General features: G+C 36.7%; 1 protein-coding gene across 1 annotated transcript; it reads right to left on the minus strand.

Annotated features, from left to right (window-relative positions):
- Positions 1-602: 602 nt before the first annotated feature.
- LOC121408008 lies at positions 603-19,056 on the minus strand. Its single transcript, XM_041599308.1, has 8 exons — positions 18,990-19,056; positions 9,603-9,686; positions 6,928-7,137; positions 6,166-6,303; positions 3,806-3,866; positions 3,356-3,423; positions 2,296-2,390; positions 603-1,792 (listed from the first exon to the last, which is right to left on the minus strand). Exons 1-8 carry the CDS (start codon positions 19,020-19,022, stop codon positions 1,654-1,656), a joined length of 828 nt encoding a protein of 275 aa, XP_041455242.1. The 5' UTR covers positions 19,023-19,056; the 3' UTR covers positions 603-1,653.
- Positions 19,057-19,862: the final 806 nt, after the last annotated feature.

Here is a 19,862-nt window from a genome sequence, read left to right on the forward strand (position 1 = left end):
GCATCAAAATTAGAAGAGTATATGTAATGTCAAAGGGCGGAGGTGTAAGTGGAGGAGTCCCTGTATGGGATACAGTCATCGCAATTTCAGGAAGCAGATAACATGAAATCGAGGAACTCATCTTCCCGAGAGATGCTGTACAGGTTGGCATTGGCAAGCAATCTCACAGGACCACTCAAGCCAAGTATCAAACATCAAAATTAGAAGAGTATATGTAATGTCAAAGGGCAGAGGTGTAAGTGGTGGAGTCCTTGTATGGGATACAGTCATCGCAATTTCAGGAAGCAGATAACATGAAATCGAGGAACTCATCTTCCTGAGAGATGCTGTACAGGTTGGCATTGGCAAGCAATCTTGCAGGACCATCCAAGCCAAGCATCAAACAAATTAATTTCATTCAGTGTAATCAATGTTGAACAATAAATTTTCTGCATAATTATTGTATGATTTCGTGAATTTATATTGGTTATAAATGGATTTTTTTGGTTACTGAATATGAATATGTTAAACATGACATTTTGTACGATTATTTGTATTATAAAAATTGATAATTATTTGATTTTTTGTGAACAGTGTTTTGTTAATATTGAATTGTTATATTTTACAATGTATCATACACACTTTGATTTTGAACTGAATGATTAATAAATATTATTACAAAACAAAAAAAACAACATCAAAATGATTGCTTGTTGGAGGTGCATGTGTGCAGCCTCTGTGGGGCAATTTGACAAAAAGATGTGTAAATATGGTGATCTTATAATTATTTTCTGTTGAAAGTAGCTCTGATGATGGTGAAAAGAGAAGGTTCAAGTGATACTAAGAAAAGTTACATCTCTATAAAGTGCTTGTCAAATATATCATTAACCACATCATCTGATTCTAGCTTGCCACATGTACAGCAAAATACACACTATTTCTATTTCTTTACATCTGTTCTTTTGTTGCAATAAAAAAATCTCCCAAGTGCCATTTCGGTTTCATGATTTCATTACGATATTTCATAGAAAAGTGAAAAATAACTTGTCGTGCATACATTAAAGAGCAATCTTGAAGGTGAGCTATTTATGAACTTTTATTTCTAAGGAAGGCCCAGGAATTAAAATGCCTAACTCAGGCCATATTTCATGAAGTTTGTTATTAATGGTAAATAACAAGATGTATTGTTATGAGCTACTGACATAGTAAACTCAAACAGTAAACTTGACTGGCTGAGACCAATTCTTTAAAAAATTCTCACATTTGGAGATTGATTACATGCTCGTCGAAACATGGTCCAGATGGATCTGTTCGGTGATCAACAAAGGATTCTCCAACTCTTCTGATGTCTGGAAGTCGAAGCTCATAAACTAAAGGCAAACAAATGAAAATCTAAATCCAAGACCTTACATCAAGAGGCTGGTTATCAATGATAAATAGTACAATTCAATTGAGAGCCATTTAAAACAAAATAATTCCAACATCCTGACATTAATAAATGTTCTGTTGTTTAGAGGTTGATGCTCATGTACTCATGCATGAGCTCATAAATGAGCTCATGCATTAAAATCCCAAACTCAGACCTTATTTCATGAAGATTGTTTAATATCAAGCCTGAATTCTTTTGTTAACGCACCAATACATCTAGTTACAGCTTAAATGCAAACACTGTTGTCACCTGTCTCCAATCATGCCTTGCCTGTTTCGTATTGACTGACCTTCAGCCGGGTAACTGACATAGCGACGACTGTCTGGTACTTTAGACCTCTCTCGTATTAAACCATCACTATCTCCAAGGAACTTCTCGTCAGAGCTGTAATCAAATTAAACAAAAAATTTTAATTGGATCAAAATGATACACAGATCTTACATCGAAAACCAAAGTAAAGTCACCACAGTCAGTCACAGTAAATGATTTTTCATTCACCTACATTTTTTTTATATTACTACTTTAACAATGATTTTTATTCTCTTCATATTTTTACGTATGAGATTTTTAAAAGTATTTATTAGCAGAGAATGAATCAGCATTTTTGAGATTGAACTTCTTTGTTAGCTAGAATAGAAATGATTTCATAAATTGATATTAGACCTTGAATTTCAACACTGGTGACATTTGTAATAAAAGGCTACAATATGTAAAATATACAAAAGTCTTTTACATGAAAAAATTCAGCATGCATGGTAATCTATATATCTTATGGTGCATTCAAACTGAGAAGTTGATTTTTATCATTTTACATTTTCCAAAGAAATACTCAACAATTTTTCTTACAAAGGGAAGAAAAAGTCTTTCAAATAATGACTTTCACTTACAAAAGGTGAGAGCACGCCAAGCAATAGTACATGATGAAACCAAACACAGTGAAGATTGCTGCAATGAAGTAGGCTGCAGTTCTTGTAGGTGCCACCTATACAAAGTTATGATAAAGGGATATTCTTTATTCATTTTCAGATAATATAAACATGTAGATCGGTTATCAATTTGATAACAAATTTATGATTAAGAATAACACAGTGAAAATTGTTGCCAAAAAGTAGGCTAAAGGTCTTTCTGTACATATACATGCCATTTGGACGTAACTATCAAAAAGGGGATATTTCAATTTTGGAAATCATATGAAAACAGTAACTCACTGACACAAATAAATAACAGTAACAAATTATTAAATTGTATTCAGTCACCCATCTGTAATTTATAATAATATTCAGGCAACTTTACCTCAGTCTACTCGATTAGGGACCATAGAAATCTGATTGACTTACAGAAAACACTCACAAGTTATGGTTTGCGTAATCAGGGGGAGAGGGTGGGGTGTTTCCCAAATTGTTAAGTATGACTTAAGAGTCATGCTTAAGTGCCGACGTGCACACGGAATGTAACACGTAATCTTATTGTTTTGTAATAGAGTGCGTTCTCTTAGCAAGATATGACCAATGGCATGCAGTGATGCCTTTTAATTTCTACCGCATGCAAATGGAAATTTAAGTGCGACTCCAACGGGTGCAAATTTTTCGGATGCAAATTTATATTAATGATATATCAATTTTAACTGTTCAAAGCAAAACAATATTTGTTGATGCAAGAAGCAGACCATCAATCAATTGCAAGCTTGCAATGAAACATGACTTTTAATTGATATTGGGACCTGAAATTGACTTGCAATCAATTGCAAGTTTCTTGCTACACCCCATTCATCAAAACTAACTCTTTGTGAAACATCGGCAATACCGGCCTATCGGGTTCAAAGGGTTACATTTCATTTATTTGCTAAAATGCAACAAGAAGTACATAACAAGAGCTATATCATAATGCATGATAAATACAGCCATTTCACGTTCTACCTCTGGAAATAATCATCTTAATATTGTTTACCTCTTTGTATGGATTCTCCCAGTAATTTTCACAAGTCAGAAATGAGCACACAGCATTATCCAGTTTTTCTGTGATAAATAAATAAAAGTAACAAATCACAAAAGGCTATCTGATGACTGAAACATAAAATGAATTTAAATTTCCACGAAAACCATAATTCTGCATTCCATTTTCAATTTCAACTCAATTTGCTGAACCATGTAAATATATCTTAATATCAAAATCATTATCAGCCACCAGCATTGCATACGTGAAATCAAAACATTCAAGCATTGTCGATACGTATATTAATGAAATGTCAACAACCATGACAGCAGTAAAGTTTGCTTCTTGATTGGCTCTTCCAATGAAAAGTTATATTCCAGTGAGAGTTTCATATCACAGCAACTTAAGTGTCTTTCATTCAGGTGCGGGCACTTTTTGTTAAAAGAAAATTGCTAGAAAACAAACCTAGTATACTCTTCTTCTCTGCATCTGAAATGTGAGTTGGGACACACGCCTTCATTATATTCTGCAGTGATGGGAAAAGAGAAAAGTACAACCCTAAAGTATGTACAGAGATTGAAAATTCAATGACCAGAGCCCCGTCTTACAAAGAGATGCTATTGATCCAATCAACCACAACTATGGAAAGCCAGCAATGTCAACATCTATTATGTACGAATATTCAAAATATTTTCTAATTATGATGTATATTCATACATTCATTGTTTCATTAACAAGGCAAACGCCAAGCATTGTCTCGCCTGCATATTGCAGTCATGAAGAGAATGTATGTCAAAACTATGCTATATGACTTCCGAGGCTGTCAGCAGTTTAGGGGGTGAATTGTGGTTCTGACAGTTTACATATGCAATAATGCTATAGGCCTACTTTATCCCTAGGAAATGAGATAACACTAAGAATGCTGTTAATACTATGAAACTATAATGATTTCCATGGAAGTAAGGAAATGAATGTTAGTGAAAAAGAATGTAATTCATAATAATGTGAGTGAAATAGTAAAATTGAATTAATTATTAAGGTGTTATGGCAAACTTATTGTCATGGAAAGTTCATTGACCTTTGACCTTAATCAAATTCAACTCACATTCGAATTTGACCTGCACCTTCAAAAGATGGACCTCTTGTATGAATTTGGCAATCCTACCTCGAAGCTGTAGAAAGTTATTGGGTGTACAACACAGCACAGTGCCAGTCATGGAAAGTTCATTGACCTTTGACCTCATTCAAATTCGACTCATATTCGAACTTGACCTGTGCCTTCAGGAGATGGACCTCTGGTATGAATTTGGTGATCCCACCTCGAAGCTGTAGAAAGTTATTGGGTGTACAACACAGCACAGTGCCAGTCATGGAAAGTTCATTGACCTTTGACCTTTAACCTTATTCAAATTCGACTCATATTCGAACTTGACCTGTGCCTTCAGGAGATGGACCTCTGGTATGAATTTGGCGATCCCATCTCGAAGCTATAGAAAGTTATTGGGTGTACAACACAGCACAGTGCCAGTCATGAAAAGTTCATTGACCTTTGACCTTATTCAAATTCAACTCATATTCGAACTTGACCTGTGCTTTCAGGAGATGGACCTCTGGTATGAATTTGGTGATCCCACCTCGAAGCTGTAGAAAGTTATTGGGTGTACAACACAATTGTTGACGATGCCGCCGACGACACCGGAAATAGTGATACCTATGTCTCGCTCCGCTACGCAGGCGAGACAAAAATTCAGTGTGCTTCTCTTTGTTTACAAAGGACATGATTCAAATTTCTTGTAGAAAATATGACATTGATGGATTTCCATAAAATTGAGGTTGATTGGATCAATCGTAACTCTTTGTAAGACGGGACCCAGCTATGCATTAGATTTTAAGTACACTGCGACTCGGCGTGAGACCACCAAACAGTGAGTACAATGTATATGATAGGCTATGGTACAGGCATGAGAAAGAAGTAAGAGGGGACGAGTCCCTAACGCAGGAGTCTCATGCCTAATGTGTGAGAATTTGCATGTCTGCATATACTGAAAGCATCCAAATGAGGATCCTTAACTTAGCACAACCAACTATGAGGAAGTAGCAAGGAATTATAATTGATTGCAATTTTATTAGAGGACCACACAAGATAAGTAGGACCCCCTTATCACTAATATCATGCCCCGTATCATATTTTATTGTTGGTTTTTATCGTTTTGCCTGACGTCCCTTATACAGTGTAATGGCATCCATTGCGGTCATGAATGGCTAACGAGATACACATGTCCAAAATAGGAATAAAATTAGACTTGCCTTAGAAATTCAGAAGCATATCAACAACAAAATGTGGAAAAGTGAGTTTTTTAAACAGAATATGAATGACTCACTGACTTGGAATCCTTCTACTAAGCAATTTAAACTTATAGAGAGATTGCAACATAACACTGAAAATTCCTCTCCAGATTGTACCTTATTGCTAATTGTATCTTTTTTACATTTTAACAATATAAAAACATAAGCTTTACATTGTAAAATTTCTTGCTTACCGAGTAAAAAAATATCTTTGGTATTGTTATGATTAACCATTTTTACATTGTTGATACAGTAATTGACAATATAACCTCTTAAACATTTCAAGAATTAAAACGCAATCTTTGCTTTCAAGAGGAATCAACCCGTTATCCACAAAAAGGTGGCAGAATTTTGGATAAGTACATATTTAAATATACTTATATCTTGTACATTTGTGAAACGGTGTGAAAGTTCAGCTGATATGTCAATTGATCTGTACAAGAGAATTGCTTCAATATACTTTTACAAAATAGACTCACCTGACATTTCTTTTTTAGAGCAAGGAGATCCTTTTGTTTGCAGAGAGCTTCTTCCCAAAAAGATGTCTTTTTAGCACTAGATATGATGTCGCAACGCAGGTAATCACAATGATCGGCGAGACAAACTGCTTCAGGTCCCTAGAGAAATAGAAGCAATCAAATTTACTTTATCAACACTACAAAGGCCTAAATCTTTATTTTGTTCAAAGCTACATGTACACGTTTCACAAAAGAGGGATATTGCAAAAAAGTATTTGCAATTGAATGCAATTTTGTGTTGCAATTTAACAAGTGACAACAGTTTAGCTGTAGCAAATCAATTTGCATTGATTATTGCGATTGATTATTGATTTTTAGACTAGAATATAGCAACTTCAGGTTTAAGATCACATTAAAAACCTCTTCCTACACTACCAGTCAGGTTTCTGTGACTCACTAAATTACACTATCAAAACAGATAACAGATCCGGTTCACTGAATCTATTGTTCTGTTTTAATAAAGCAATACATGTAGTTAGTAAGCTGGAAAATTCTTGCTCATGCAGTGCACAGTGCATTAACCTATAGTTTCATCAGTCTTAGCTGGGAATACGTCCCATCTATTGAGAAAAGACTGACCAACGGGTTATGCCATGACTCAAATGTGTTGCTATGTCAGTGAATATACAATGCAATTGAAGCCCCCCCCCATTAATAATTACCAGAAAAACAACAACCAAACTGAACTGTTCAATAACCCATGCTTTAAATGACTCTTCTTACCCTCAATACTGTGTTGCTATGCCGATTATCATAATGATTGTCGATATGGTGCTCATTGTAGAAGGATTTTCCGCAGTAGAGACAGTTCCAATTGTTTGCAAGCTCCGACCACTTGTGTCTTTCATTGTCCCAGTACATGTTCCTCTCGGGCATCAGTAGACATTCTGTGTCAGGACTTAGTCCTTCTTTCTGCATGATGGCTAGAAAAGACTGAACAAACAGATTCAAAATCAGAGCAGCGAACCCTAACATGAAGCTTGACGATTGATCGTGAGGGTGAGGCAGATTTATATGAAGGATCGTACAATGCAATCATATGTAGAAACTAGCCCATGATCAATCTCTAACCTTCCACAGAAGGTAGTGAATCAAACTGATTCCCTAAGTGCTACTATGCAGTTTAGACCAGTTTGTAATTTAGCCTAACTCAAACGACCTCAAACATCAATTGCATACAGACGTTTCATAACATGGAAGTCTTCTTGAACACTTTAATGAGCATCCACAAAGTATGAAGTGTTGCACGAATCGCTTTAAATTCCCTTTTGAAAATAGAATGCCTCCACCTGAATACTATAAATTGCACCATGAGTGAACAATTGAATGCTTAAGTACCCATTCCAATTTATAAATGCCCGGGGGGGGGGCACTTACATTGACGAGTGGATACCATGTACGACCAAAAACACACATAAAGAGGATGTCTTTTTCAAGATAGGGCATGTTACGTTATATAAGGGTGTCAAAAACATTAAAATGATGAAAAAAGGGTATCTATTTCGCTAGGAAAGCTACATGTTTAGGGACAAATTTGTGAGGACATAAATATAAAGATTATTCAGTGTTTTATAAAGGATGCCCCTAGTCACACTACGTGTTTAGAGTCCAATTTGCACGAGATGTGGGAGGTGGGGCCGTACTCAACCCAATGTCTGTGATGTACAAAAATACAAAATATTGCTGTACTTGTTTAGGGGTTCAATTCAGGGAATACATGCCAAGGGTATCAATATTTCGGAATTTTCCGTCAGACACTTGGGGGAACATTTGGTGCGAGTTTAAAGAAATTGGAGGGGGTCAGGTGACAAATTGTCTGAAAATTGGTTGATTTTATATGGACTGACCCATATAACAAAATATTGCTGTACTTGTTTACACTGTAGGTGTTCAATTCAGGGAATACTTGCCAAGGGTATTGGTTTGTTCCCAATACTTGTTAAGGGTAGGGTTTCACACGCCAATACTTGTTAGCAGGTGCAGTTTCAGAATATGGAAAATACTTGTTTAGGGTGCTTTTCGAGAACCCAGGGTCGCGCATGGTATCCACTAGTCAATGGAAGTGCCCCCCCCCCCCCGACACACACACTTGAAAACTATGACCACCTAGAAACAAGCTATTCTAGTCTCTTTTTGTAATCAAATCAATGAGGCTTGGTGTGTGGAATCCAGTTTGCACGAGTGCTGCTAGGTCAGTCAACAAACGATCATTACCTACACATGCTCAGACTGCATCTACGAACTAGCTTTCTATTAACCAGCTGCCAAAAAAAAGGGTGTCTACATAATTAAGGTTTGAACTTTTTCCATCACAAAGTGGTATTACATCATGGAGGTAAAAAGGATGTAGTGACAACGAAATGCATAATAATTCATGTAGATTTTTATTTCTAAAGAAGTACAAAAGAATACACATGGAGGTGCACTGTAGCCTTTGGTGGTGACTTGTGATGCTGCCAGTTTCATGGGAAAACTGACAAGTGATTTGTGTTAAAAATAGATAATTGTGAAATAAATTTCATTTGATCACAAAATGTGGATATTGACCACATGTTGAAATATATCTCACAGCCTTATCATGTCCTGAAATTGGGCAAAATATTGTATGTAAGTTTCAAAATGTGAAAAGACCTTAGAATATGACAATTTTAAATCAAAACATTTTGCAAATTTCCACACCCCTCCTCATCATAAAAAGTTAAGATTAGTTTTAGGGAATACACCCATTTATGATGCTATGTGTTGAGTAATTTCAACTCATACTTCAATAAAGCTTGCCTTGAACATTTATTTTTGCTTTCCCCCGTAAAAGTTAACAATGTGTCTGCTCATAATATCCGACTAGAGGCAGCGAAAACTCATTACAATTTACAAAAGCATATTTCCTATCGTATCTGGCCAGTAAGTCTGTAGTTAGCTTTTGTCTACAATCTACAATAAAAAACTGTAAACTTGAGCTAATCATTATTAGCAACACTGAAAAAAAAAATTAAATGCTAATTGGCAATGTTTCGGTAAATGAATTCTTTCATCACTCATTTTGACTCGTTCGATATCCATATTTTTTTTAAAGTATATGAAAATGACTGAAATATTAATGATTGCTGCCAATGTGATGAGCTAAAGATAATTTCATTTTCAATTTATTAACTCTTTCAAGTCAAACCTTGGCAAATTTTGATCTCAGAAGATGGTCAAGTTTAACTTTAATTCTTGTCAAGATAATAAATTGACCATGCACTTCCACAACAACGCTTATTCTATTTAAAGTGATTTTTGCTGATATATATGGTAGACGCTAAGAGGGAATTTGCCTATTTCCAAGGTATGATTCCCAAGTTACCATGAAAGCTGTGTGCCTCTATGGGGTTAAAAAAAGATATCTGAAAATTATTTACCTTATCCAAAATTGACTGTGCCACTCTTGAACGGCTTCTAGAACATCCATTCTCCTGACATCTCACAAGCTGTACAAGGATTATCTAATAATGATGCAAAAATAAAAGCAAACTGCGACATTTATCCGATAACCATGCCTAATTCAGTCCCTTATTCATACTACAATAACTACAAATAGTACAATATCAATGCTGAAATCTGTGACTTGTCATGCTGGAAGAAACTTTCAATATTAAGTTTAAAGTTGACTATTTCAAAATAAATTTGAAAAACGATTTTTGTGACTTTTTCCCTCCTTCGAAGACAAAGTTTGGTGCTAATAAAATTTACATAGTTTGAATATCTATTGCTTTTGGTCTGTGATTTGGCAACAGAAAACAAAATACTCTTTTGGTTGTGAATATTTCTTTCCATAGAAACCAACACTTTCTCAAAATATAGTGTAAACAATATCATTTTTGCGCTGGGCAGCTTTAAAACATATCCGCAAGGTTCTAGAAATCGCGCTGCACACTCCACACAATGACTGAAAATAAAAACACTACCTTCTTCCCCATTTCTGGCTGATTTTAATTTTTAATTAACAATTCAGGCAAAAAATTGTATCTTCTGCTCAGATTCGAGCTCTACAGCAGCATAATTCAGCATTGTTTTCTTCCAACCATTAACTTTTGTGACATTTAGTGTGACTTCTGTTTGTCGGGTAAACAAAGGGGGAGGCAAAATGAAGGCACTGCTGGCCTGGTATGGGGCCAAGTGCTGGGAAGAAACTGGGGGGATTACAGTGATTCAAAGTGCATGGGATCAATCGACCCACCTGGGCGATAGACAAGAAGTCTCCTTGAAAACTAAGGCTAGATATCTGATGTGTCATTCAAACAGGCCTAAAAACTCACCAATCAAATAACAAAAGCAACTTTTATTTCACGCAAAAATCGATTCAAATACCGATCTGCGACTGTCAAAAAAAAAAAAAAAAAGTGGAGTGACTCTGGTATTCTTACCTGCATCACACGATTCAATATAGCAGCAGTGCTGACTTTGAAAACAACTATAAAATAATTATTCACAAAAAAAAACCCATTCATACAATGATACAATCATACAATACTACATTCATTGACAATAAATGACAAATGACCTTGATCAAGCGACCTAAGACTTGTCAGTAATACTTGATTATCCCTATATCCACATTTAATAAACTATTTCTATAAACTTTGAAAATTATGACATCAATCTAATAATTACCTCCATAATGGCCAAAGTTTAATGAACTTAATTGACCTTTGACTTTGGTCATATGATCTGAAACTCGCATGAGATGTTCAGTGATACTTGATTACTCTTATGTTCAGATATAATAAACTAGATCCATACACTGTCAGAGTTATGATGGTTATTCAACAAATACCCCCAACATGGCCAAAGACCATTGACCTTTGACCTTAATCACGTGACCTGAAACTAGCACAGGATGTTCAGTGAATCAGTGATACTTACTCTTATGTCCAAGTTTTATGAACTAGACCAATAAACTTTCAAAGTTAAATTATGGTAATTCAACAAATACCTCCAACATGGCCAGAGTTCATTGACCTTAAATGACCTTTGACCTTCATCATGTGACCTGAAACTCTCACAGGATGTTCAGTGATACTTGATTACTCATATGTCTAAGTTTTATGGAATTTTATGAATAAGATCCATAAACTGTCAAAGTTATGATGGTAATTCAACAGATACTCCCAACTTGGCCAAAGTTCATTGACCCTAAATGACCTTTTACCTTGGTCATGTGACTTGAAACTAAGGCAGGATGTTCAGTAATACTTGATTAACATTATGTACAAGTTTCATGAACTAGGTCCATATATTTTCTAAGTTATGATGGCATTTCAAAAACTTAACCTTAGGTTAAGATTTAGATGTTGACTCCCCCAACATGGTCTCAGTTCATTGACCCTAAATGACCTTTGACGACCTTGATCATGTGATCTGAAACTCAGGCAGGATGTTGATACTTGATTAACCTTATGGCCAAGTTTCATGAACTAGGTCCATATAGGCCTACTTAATAAGTTATGCTGTCATTTCAAAAACTTAACCTTCGGTTAAGATTTGGTGTTGATGCCACCACTGCCACCGCCGTCGTCGGAAAAAGCGGCGCCTATAGTCTCACTCTGCTATGCAGGTGAGACAAAAATGATTGAAAAACATTTTTTGCGATACATAAATGCGAAAATGTCGCCCTCTACAACCCTTCAACTGGATACATGCAATTTAATCCTGGTTCAAAACATGCATTAAAATAGATACTCATAATTTCGCGCTCGCCGATCTTGCCGCGAATATTTCTGAATTTACACCACCTAGACCTAGAGCAATTACCATTAACGTTTAAACTTTAAAGGTGATATTCAGTGTGGCTTGCCGTAAACGCATTTTCTCTAAATGCCGACAGTGGCGGGTAGGGTGCAAAGAGGTAACCCGACACATGCTCCGGCGACGATTGCTCCAGTGACAAATGCTCCCCAAAATGCGACATTTGCTCTGCGACATTTTCTCGACATTTGCTCCGCCGACATTTGCTCCGCCGATATTTGCTCCGCCGATATTTGCTCCGCCGACTGTTGCTCCGCCGACTGTTGCCCCGCCGACAGTTGCTCCGCCGACAATTGCTCCGCCGACAGTTACTTCGCCGACAGTTGCTCCACCGACAATTGCTCCACATTTAGCGACAAATGCTCCGGCGACAAATGCTACCCGAACGACACATGCTCCGGTGACAATTGCTCCGCCAATATTTGCTCCGCATGTAGGGACAGTTGCTCCGCCGAAATTTGCTCCGCATGTAGGGACAAATGCTCCGCTGATAATGCCATCCACCGAAAAATAATTTTTTTTTGTGTAAAACTAACAACGCTTCTTCTCCAAAGCTGTATGGTCATTATCATTCTATATATCTTTAACATTCCTAATTGAATTGCTCAGCGGACAGAAATAGTTTGGCTCAAATTAAATTTCCCATCAGCGCTTTTATCTCGATTATTTCTCCCTTTCTTTCCTTGAAAACCACCTTCTCCCCCGTCCCTCTCTCCTCCTGTTTTAATTTTTTTCTATCTCTCTGCATTCCTAGTAACTTCTGTTCCTATTTCTTTTACAACCTCTCCCTTCTTCTCCTATCTCTTTCTTCTCGCTCTAATGTTATTTTGGTCTGTTTTCACTGTTTATTCTTCTAACTTTTTCCTACCCCCTCTAATGGAATTGAAAACTAATAAAGTTTTACAATCTTGTTAGAAAGGTGTTTCCTGTCACTTTCACTCAAATTTGTTTTATTATTTTTTCCCTTCAATTACCTGCAGTGTGAAAACAACTCTCCTCTTAAAAGACATGTCCACCACAAGAAAAAGTTAACTTGAATAAAAAGAGAAAAATCAAACAAGCGTAACACTGAAAATTTCATCAAAATCGGATGTAAAATAAGAAAGTTATATTTTTAAGTTTCGCTTAATTTCACAAAATAGTTATATACACATCCTGGGGGGTGTTTCACAAAGATTTATGTATGACTTAGGTCGCACTTAAATGTTGACGCGTACATGATATACAACGCGCAATCTTATTGATCAATACGCAGTAGTGCACGTCCTCTTGGCATGATCTGACCAATGCTGCCATGCCTTTTATACTGCGCGCAACTAGACATTTAAGTGCGACTCTAAGTCATACTTAAATCTTTGTGAAACACCCCCCAGGTCGGTATGCAAATGAGAGAACTGATGACATCACTCACTATTTCTTTTGTATTTTATTATAAGAAATATACAGTATTCAAGTTTTCTCCTCATTTTCCTGTGAAAAAAAGTTTTATTTCTCCCTGAACATGTGGAATTATCATTGTTTAACATTTCTTTGAAGGGGTAGTCCTGATAGTCACTTCTTAGCTTTATTCTTATAAATCAACATAAATATATATCATAATCCTTATTTGAATAATGCAATTGCGAGCGCGAACAATTTTTATTTTATTTTATGTGTTTTGTCCTCAAATTTAAACATTCTGGACGATTTTATCATAAAAAGATGTGTATGCAACTGGATAAACTCTACGAATGCGAAGCGCAAGCAGAAATTGTTAATACACGCCCCTCGCTCCGCCTATGATAGAAGTGGTACAACAACTTGAATGGTAAAACAAAACAATACAATACAAAAAAGTATGTAACAAATATTTTCGTCAGAGCAAGTGTCTTGTCTTCCTTTAGGCCTAGTAACTGTCGGTAGAGCAATCGTGAGCAGAGCAATTGTTATTCGAGGAGCATTTGTTGCAGGTATTTTATTTAGGTCTTATGTTTTTTTTAAAGCAACATGCTGAGAAACTGTCAATGGAGCAATTATTGGCGGAGCATTCAACGTTCTCGCCAGGTTCACTCTGACGGTTGTCGGCGGCGCAAAGCGACGCAAGCCGCGTAGCGGCCTCGGTGCGTGCGAAGCACGCACGGGGGGAGGGTATGGGAGGGGGGTGTCCCCCCTCCCGCGCGAAGCGCGGTAGCTATCGAAAATATCATTATCGACGAGCTTAGATTGCTGCTAAATGCACCACATTTTATGTCTGTTTAATGCTTCTCCGGCCACACAGCCGAAACAGTTGCGCGAATTGCGATTGAAGCAGAAAGGCAATTACAACTTAAAAAGGTGAAAGGAAATGTCAATCTCATTTTATACTTACGGTTCATTGATTTATTCACATTGATGGCATCGATAAATTAAGTCCATTATTTCAATGTTTAGATCGCCACATCCTTGTAAAAGTGCGATTAATTTTGTGAATGCGTGTTGCTTATTATGTCAATGACCGACTACATCTACGGACCGCATGCGTAGCCCTTTGAGCTTGCGCCGCGTCACGCCCTTACGAAATCCAAAGATTGTTCCGACTTTATTTGGAAGCCTCGGAAGATTTCTTCCGAGGCTTCCAAATAATGGACATCGGTATTCATGAGACGGGGTCCCCAATTAACTTATATAATTTGCATGAATTTTTGTTTTGTTTATTCAGATACTCACTGAAACTAACTCTCATAAGACTTCTGTTGATGATGTTTATCTTTTATCACGATTCTTTTATCATTGTCAATTATTGCTGTTTGTTCATTACTTTAATACCTATAAAATAATGAATGTGCTCATCACGAGCGTGAGAAATTTTTTTAGTCATTCATAAAACTTTAATATTACGATTTTGTTATTAAATGCGATTTATAATGTTTTGAAAGTATAGGTTAATTGATAATAGGAAAAATATTTTTAGGTAATACACTATGTAGGCCTACAAATACAGCGTATGTGAAAGAGAGAGAGGGGGGGGTTGTGAACTTCGACGGGAGAGAGCAATTGGGAGGGGTCGTGGCGTGGACAATGACAAGGGGATGTTGAGATCGTGTGTGTGGGATTGGTGAAGAAGTCAATCTTCGAAGCGAATATTTTTTTTTAGAATTCTACTGATGATGATGGCTGAATAATCTTCATTTACATGTATATTTTGGTGATTTTAAATTTTAAAAATATTTTCTTGCATCATGAGTGGGAAGATCGAGGTACATGATTCAATAAATTTCATCACAATATCACTTTAGGTGTAGTTTTGAATTTACAGAAATTCACGTTTTAACAGTTTATTAAAAATCAAAAGATTTTCTTAATTGTATAGCACTCATCCAACGTAAACAACGAAGAATTTTTGAGGTCACGAAGTCAGCTGATTCGCACTCAAACAACAACAGGTTAAAAGGTCACACACGTGGCACACTTTCCAGGGTGGGAAATCGGGAAACCCGTTCAAGCACAATGATTGGCTCAAGCCCAAGATAATGAATACTAATTAGATCACGTGCCATCGGCTTTGGGGCGTCTCGTTCACATTCCAACTCATTTCATGAATATCATCCACTCGCAGTAATTAGGCTAACGACGTTGTAAAGCTAACTGTATAAAAGCACAATTCCGACAGAAATAATAACATCAGTGAAATTAAAAAATTCATCCAACGATATTCAAATTATACAAGCAACTCATTGTGGGCGTAAACAACGAAATACATATCCTCTAAAACGTTCACACAATTCGTACTTAAAATGAATATCTGTGAATGAATTGTCAATCCACTTTTCTATCGAGATCTATTGAATCACGTACCCCTCCCGACCGAAGGTGGATTTTTCAATTGCCATAAAGATTATGCAGCCACAATGATCAATCACAGTAGATCCAAAAATGAATAATAATTTCATTCGCTCCGAACATTGACTTCTTTTCGCCAATTCCCTCCCCCACAAAGTCACAAACATCCCATCATTTTCATCTACATTGCCCACGACCACCCCGGCCCCCTTTATTCTTTCTTTCTCCTTCACACAAATCAATTTCAAATAATATTTTTATTTCAAATCGTAGTTGTTAAGCAATTGTACAACAAATTCATAAAGCATTCACTGTGATGATTAAAAACATTCCTCAGGACCGTGACAGGTGCGCTCATATCATTAATTCAATTATTGGCAGGCCATGAGCAACAAAGAACAATACAAATGAAAATACACTGTATATACGTATAAGTCACATTAATAAGATGAGTTGTAATGATAACAAATGTGAATGATATTAATAAAGATTATTTCTTATGAAAATTGTAACAGATTCAATGAATATCTGAAAAAAAAAACATTCAAACTGAATTAGTTTTGGATCCCATCTAATTCTGGAAGACTCGGATCCCCAGATCAAGGATTTTAATGCCATGTGCGATTTGTTTCCTGAATGTGGTCGTTGCGAACGCTAGTGCGGTGATACAGAACTTGGTAGACACACCGTCGCGAAATTAATCAACACTTTCAAAAGATCGATGTAGAGATCAAGACTTTGGAAATTATGGAGTAAAATCGGAATATAAATGTGAATAAATCATTATGCTGTAAGTAAATGAGTTGGACATTATGTCAATCCATTCCTTTGGCTTTGTCATTATCAACGTGATCTTTGAGTTTGAATAATTTTCTCAATTCGCTCGATCTACGGGAGTGTCTTCAGAAAAGCATTCAATGAATTCATGTAGTCGATGTAGCCCCGATGTAGCAATGCAAAGGCTGGGACGAGATGAAATTAAAATCCGATCGAATTTTGATATTATTTTTGACACTTTATTTTTGACAAAATAAGTGATAATATCAACTGAAATTCGTAATAATCTAATAATTACATTGCCCAACCCAGTAACCTACGGTACTCCTCTCAACTCACTTTATTTTTGAGCGTATTTACTACCATTTTAAAGACGTAAATAATGTGAGCAATGCGATACGCAAATGCGAGGTAAACATCTTCGCGCTTCCCACAAAAGAGATTGGGCCTCGAGTCGAGGTCGTATCGTATAGCGTACTGAGTCAAAGAAATCCCGGGAAGAAATCTTGGACGAAATAATCGTCAAGTTTATTTTAGGATCTGAAAAGCAGATTGTGTTATTAAATATATTCAGTTTTTTTGTAGATCTAGGCCTGTTTTACAGTTGTCGGCCACGGTTGTCGGGGAAGTTCACGCTTGTCGGATTTCCCCTGAAAATTTTCAGGGTTGTCGGCGCCCGACAACCGTGACGCGTGGTAGCGAGAACGTTGGGCATTTGTCCCTACATGCGGAGCAAATATTGGTGGAGCAATCATCTCCGGAGCATGTGTCGTTTGGGTAACAGCCCCACACACTCGGGGAAATCCACAAAAACTCCAGGTTCCCTATGCAAGAACACGATTTCTCCAAACATCTTTTTATCCAGACGCTATCAGGCTGTGGAATTCATTACCACCTGTCGCTGTCAACTGCACTTCATTGGAGCCTTTCAAGCTGGAGGTGCAGTGTGTCAAGCTTCGTTAAGCTTCAGTCTGTTTTTTTAGCTGCACAGAGTCCATTGTAGAAATTTTTTACTTGCACTGTACACTCAACACTTGACAAGCACAAGGTACGATAATACGCCAGTGGCAGACTGTACGTACCAGCCTGGAAGAAGATTTGTCGCTAAATGTGGAGCAACTGTCGGCGGAGCAAATGTCGGCGGAGCAACAGTCGGCGGAGCAAATGTCGAGGAGCAAATGTCGCGGAGCAAATGTCGCATTTTGGGGAGCATTTGTCGCCGGAGCATGTGTCATGGATTCTGCAAAGATCATGTCTACGTAGGACATGTCTGAAGCTGAAGGTGTCTTTCGCTTTCCAAGCCCAAGGACCAGTAGAGGCGCACTGCCAATATTGGAGACTGTCTCCAATGTGGGAGATTATCTCCAATATCAGAGACTTTTGTAAAGAATTTGGGTATCCAATTTCAGAGACAGTCTCCAATGTTGGAGACCGATTTCCTTTGTTTACATTTGCTGAAAAAGGATTACCTAGGCGGGAAATAAAAATGTGATAAGCAGATTCCTCATGAAAAATTACCCCTTTTCACCGTCTACTTTAAAAATTCACCGTCTACTTTTGTTTTGGTAAGGATTTTTGTTGTCAATCACACACAAAACAAATGGGCTTCTGACCTGTGAGACAAAATTTTGGGTGGAAAAAATCATGCTTTTGTTGGTGTTTTTTCTTTTGTCCTTTTACAAAGCAAGTCTCCAATGAATGTGGGAGATTGTCTCCCCTATTGGAAAGAGTCTCCCATATTGGATGTGCGCCTCTACTGAGGACCATTCTTCGTATCGCTCAGGGGCTGATTGCACGAAAGGGTCTTTCAAATAAAGACCTTTCAAATGAAAGGACCATCTTTCATGTCGATTGTCGCCTATCTTTTATGATGCCCTAGGCCTAATATATGTAAGCGAGGTGTTTCTGAAATTTATGATAAACAAATAAAATTTGTAGGCTTGTGAATTTAAATCAAACTCAAAAAAGTTTATAAAATTTCATGAGATATCACATTTTTATAAACAAATATTTTGTTTAGATCTAATTTAACGGACGAATAAAATTTGTTTCCAGATTTGAAATGCGTTTCACACGGCGCATCATAAAAAATGGGCGACACGAAAGACGGTCCAACAACAACAACGACGGTCCTTGCAAAGACCCTTCCGTGCAATCGGACCTCAATCGGCTTTCTCAAACAGTTGACTGAGCGATATCTCGATCTTACGTAGAGCAGACCATTTCATGCATCGGGCCCCGGCTTAGTTACGGGGAGTAATGAATTCGCTTTCCGCTGAGGACCGTCACCGCTGGTTGGCACGACAGAAATTTAATAGCGATGATTTGAAACATTTCACTAGGTTCATAAATTTTGAATCAATCGTGGTAAATCTATAAACCTTAAATGTTCAAATTGCTCTAGGTAAACCCTGCATCTAACTTACCATTAATATGGGTAGCAACCAGTGAAATTTCATCTTGCCGCCAGCGCGAGCAAGTCACAAGATCATCGACTTGAAATAATTGAATCTCTTATGATGGCGCTCTTCTTTTGACCGGCGGATGCGACAAGTTTGTTTGCTATTTTTGCTGCAGAGCTAATGACCTTCCCCAGTTTCCCTCCTACAAAAAGAAAAAAATAAAAAAATATAAGATAAATAATGAATTTAAAGTGTCTTCTTTTATGTTTTATTGAGATAAATCAACATAATTACATATTTACAAGACTGGAATGATTAGAAATAAGTACAAATGCAAATAACAATAATAATAATAAAAAAAAATGAAGCCAGGCAAGCACCAATAAACTGTGATTCGACAAAATGAGGAGTATAAGAGAAACTGACATAATATGCAGTTTAAAAGAGATATCAATCTCAAACCACATTATGGGCGCACATAGTACTATATACACTCCATGCTAATGGTCTTTTCCGTCGACACCAAACGTCGACTTTGTTCATGACCATATAGAGATCTTAATTTGCATTGTCAATTTCAATTTTCAATTTCAATTTTATTTATTTCACTTCCATCAAACAAAAACAAATTGTATACCATATATATAAAAATAAGTATTTGTATCCAATGCAAAGAAACAAAAATAATAATACATATGTTGTGGAAAAAACTTACACGATTTGGGCAACACATTGGAGGTTTTAACTATTTTTCAATAGAAATTAAATTAAGATGGAAATGGAGGGACCCACTAAAAAGCAATGCTTGTACAATGTGGGCCCCTCAAAAATAGATAACAAAACCATTAACAGAGTACAAATGCAGACATATGTAATCAAATGAGAAAAAAAAATAAA

The sequence above is a fragment of the Lytechinus variegatus genome, chromosome 2 (assembly GCF_018143015.1).
Source record: "Lytechinus variegatus isolate NC3 chromosome 2, Lvar_3.0, whole genome shotgun sequence".
Lineage (NCBI taxonomy): Eukaryota > Metazoa > Echinodermata > Echinoidea > Temnopleuroida > Toxopneustidae > Lytechinus > Lytechinus variegatus.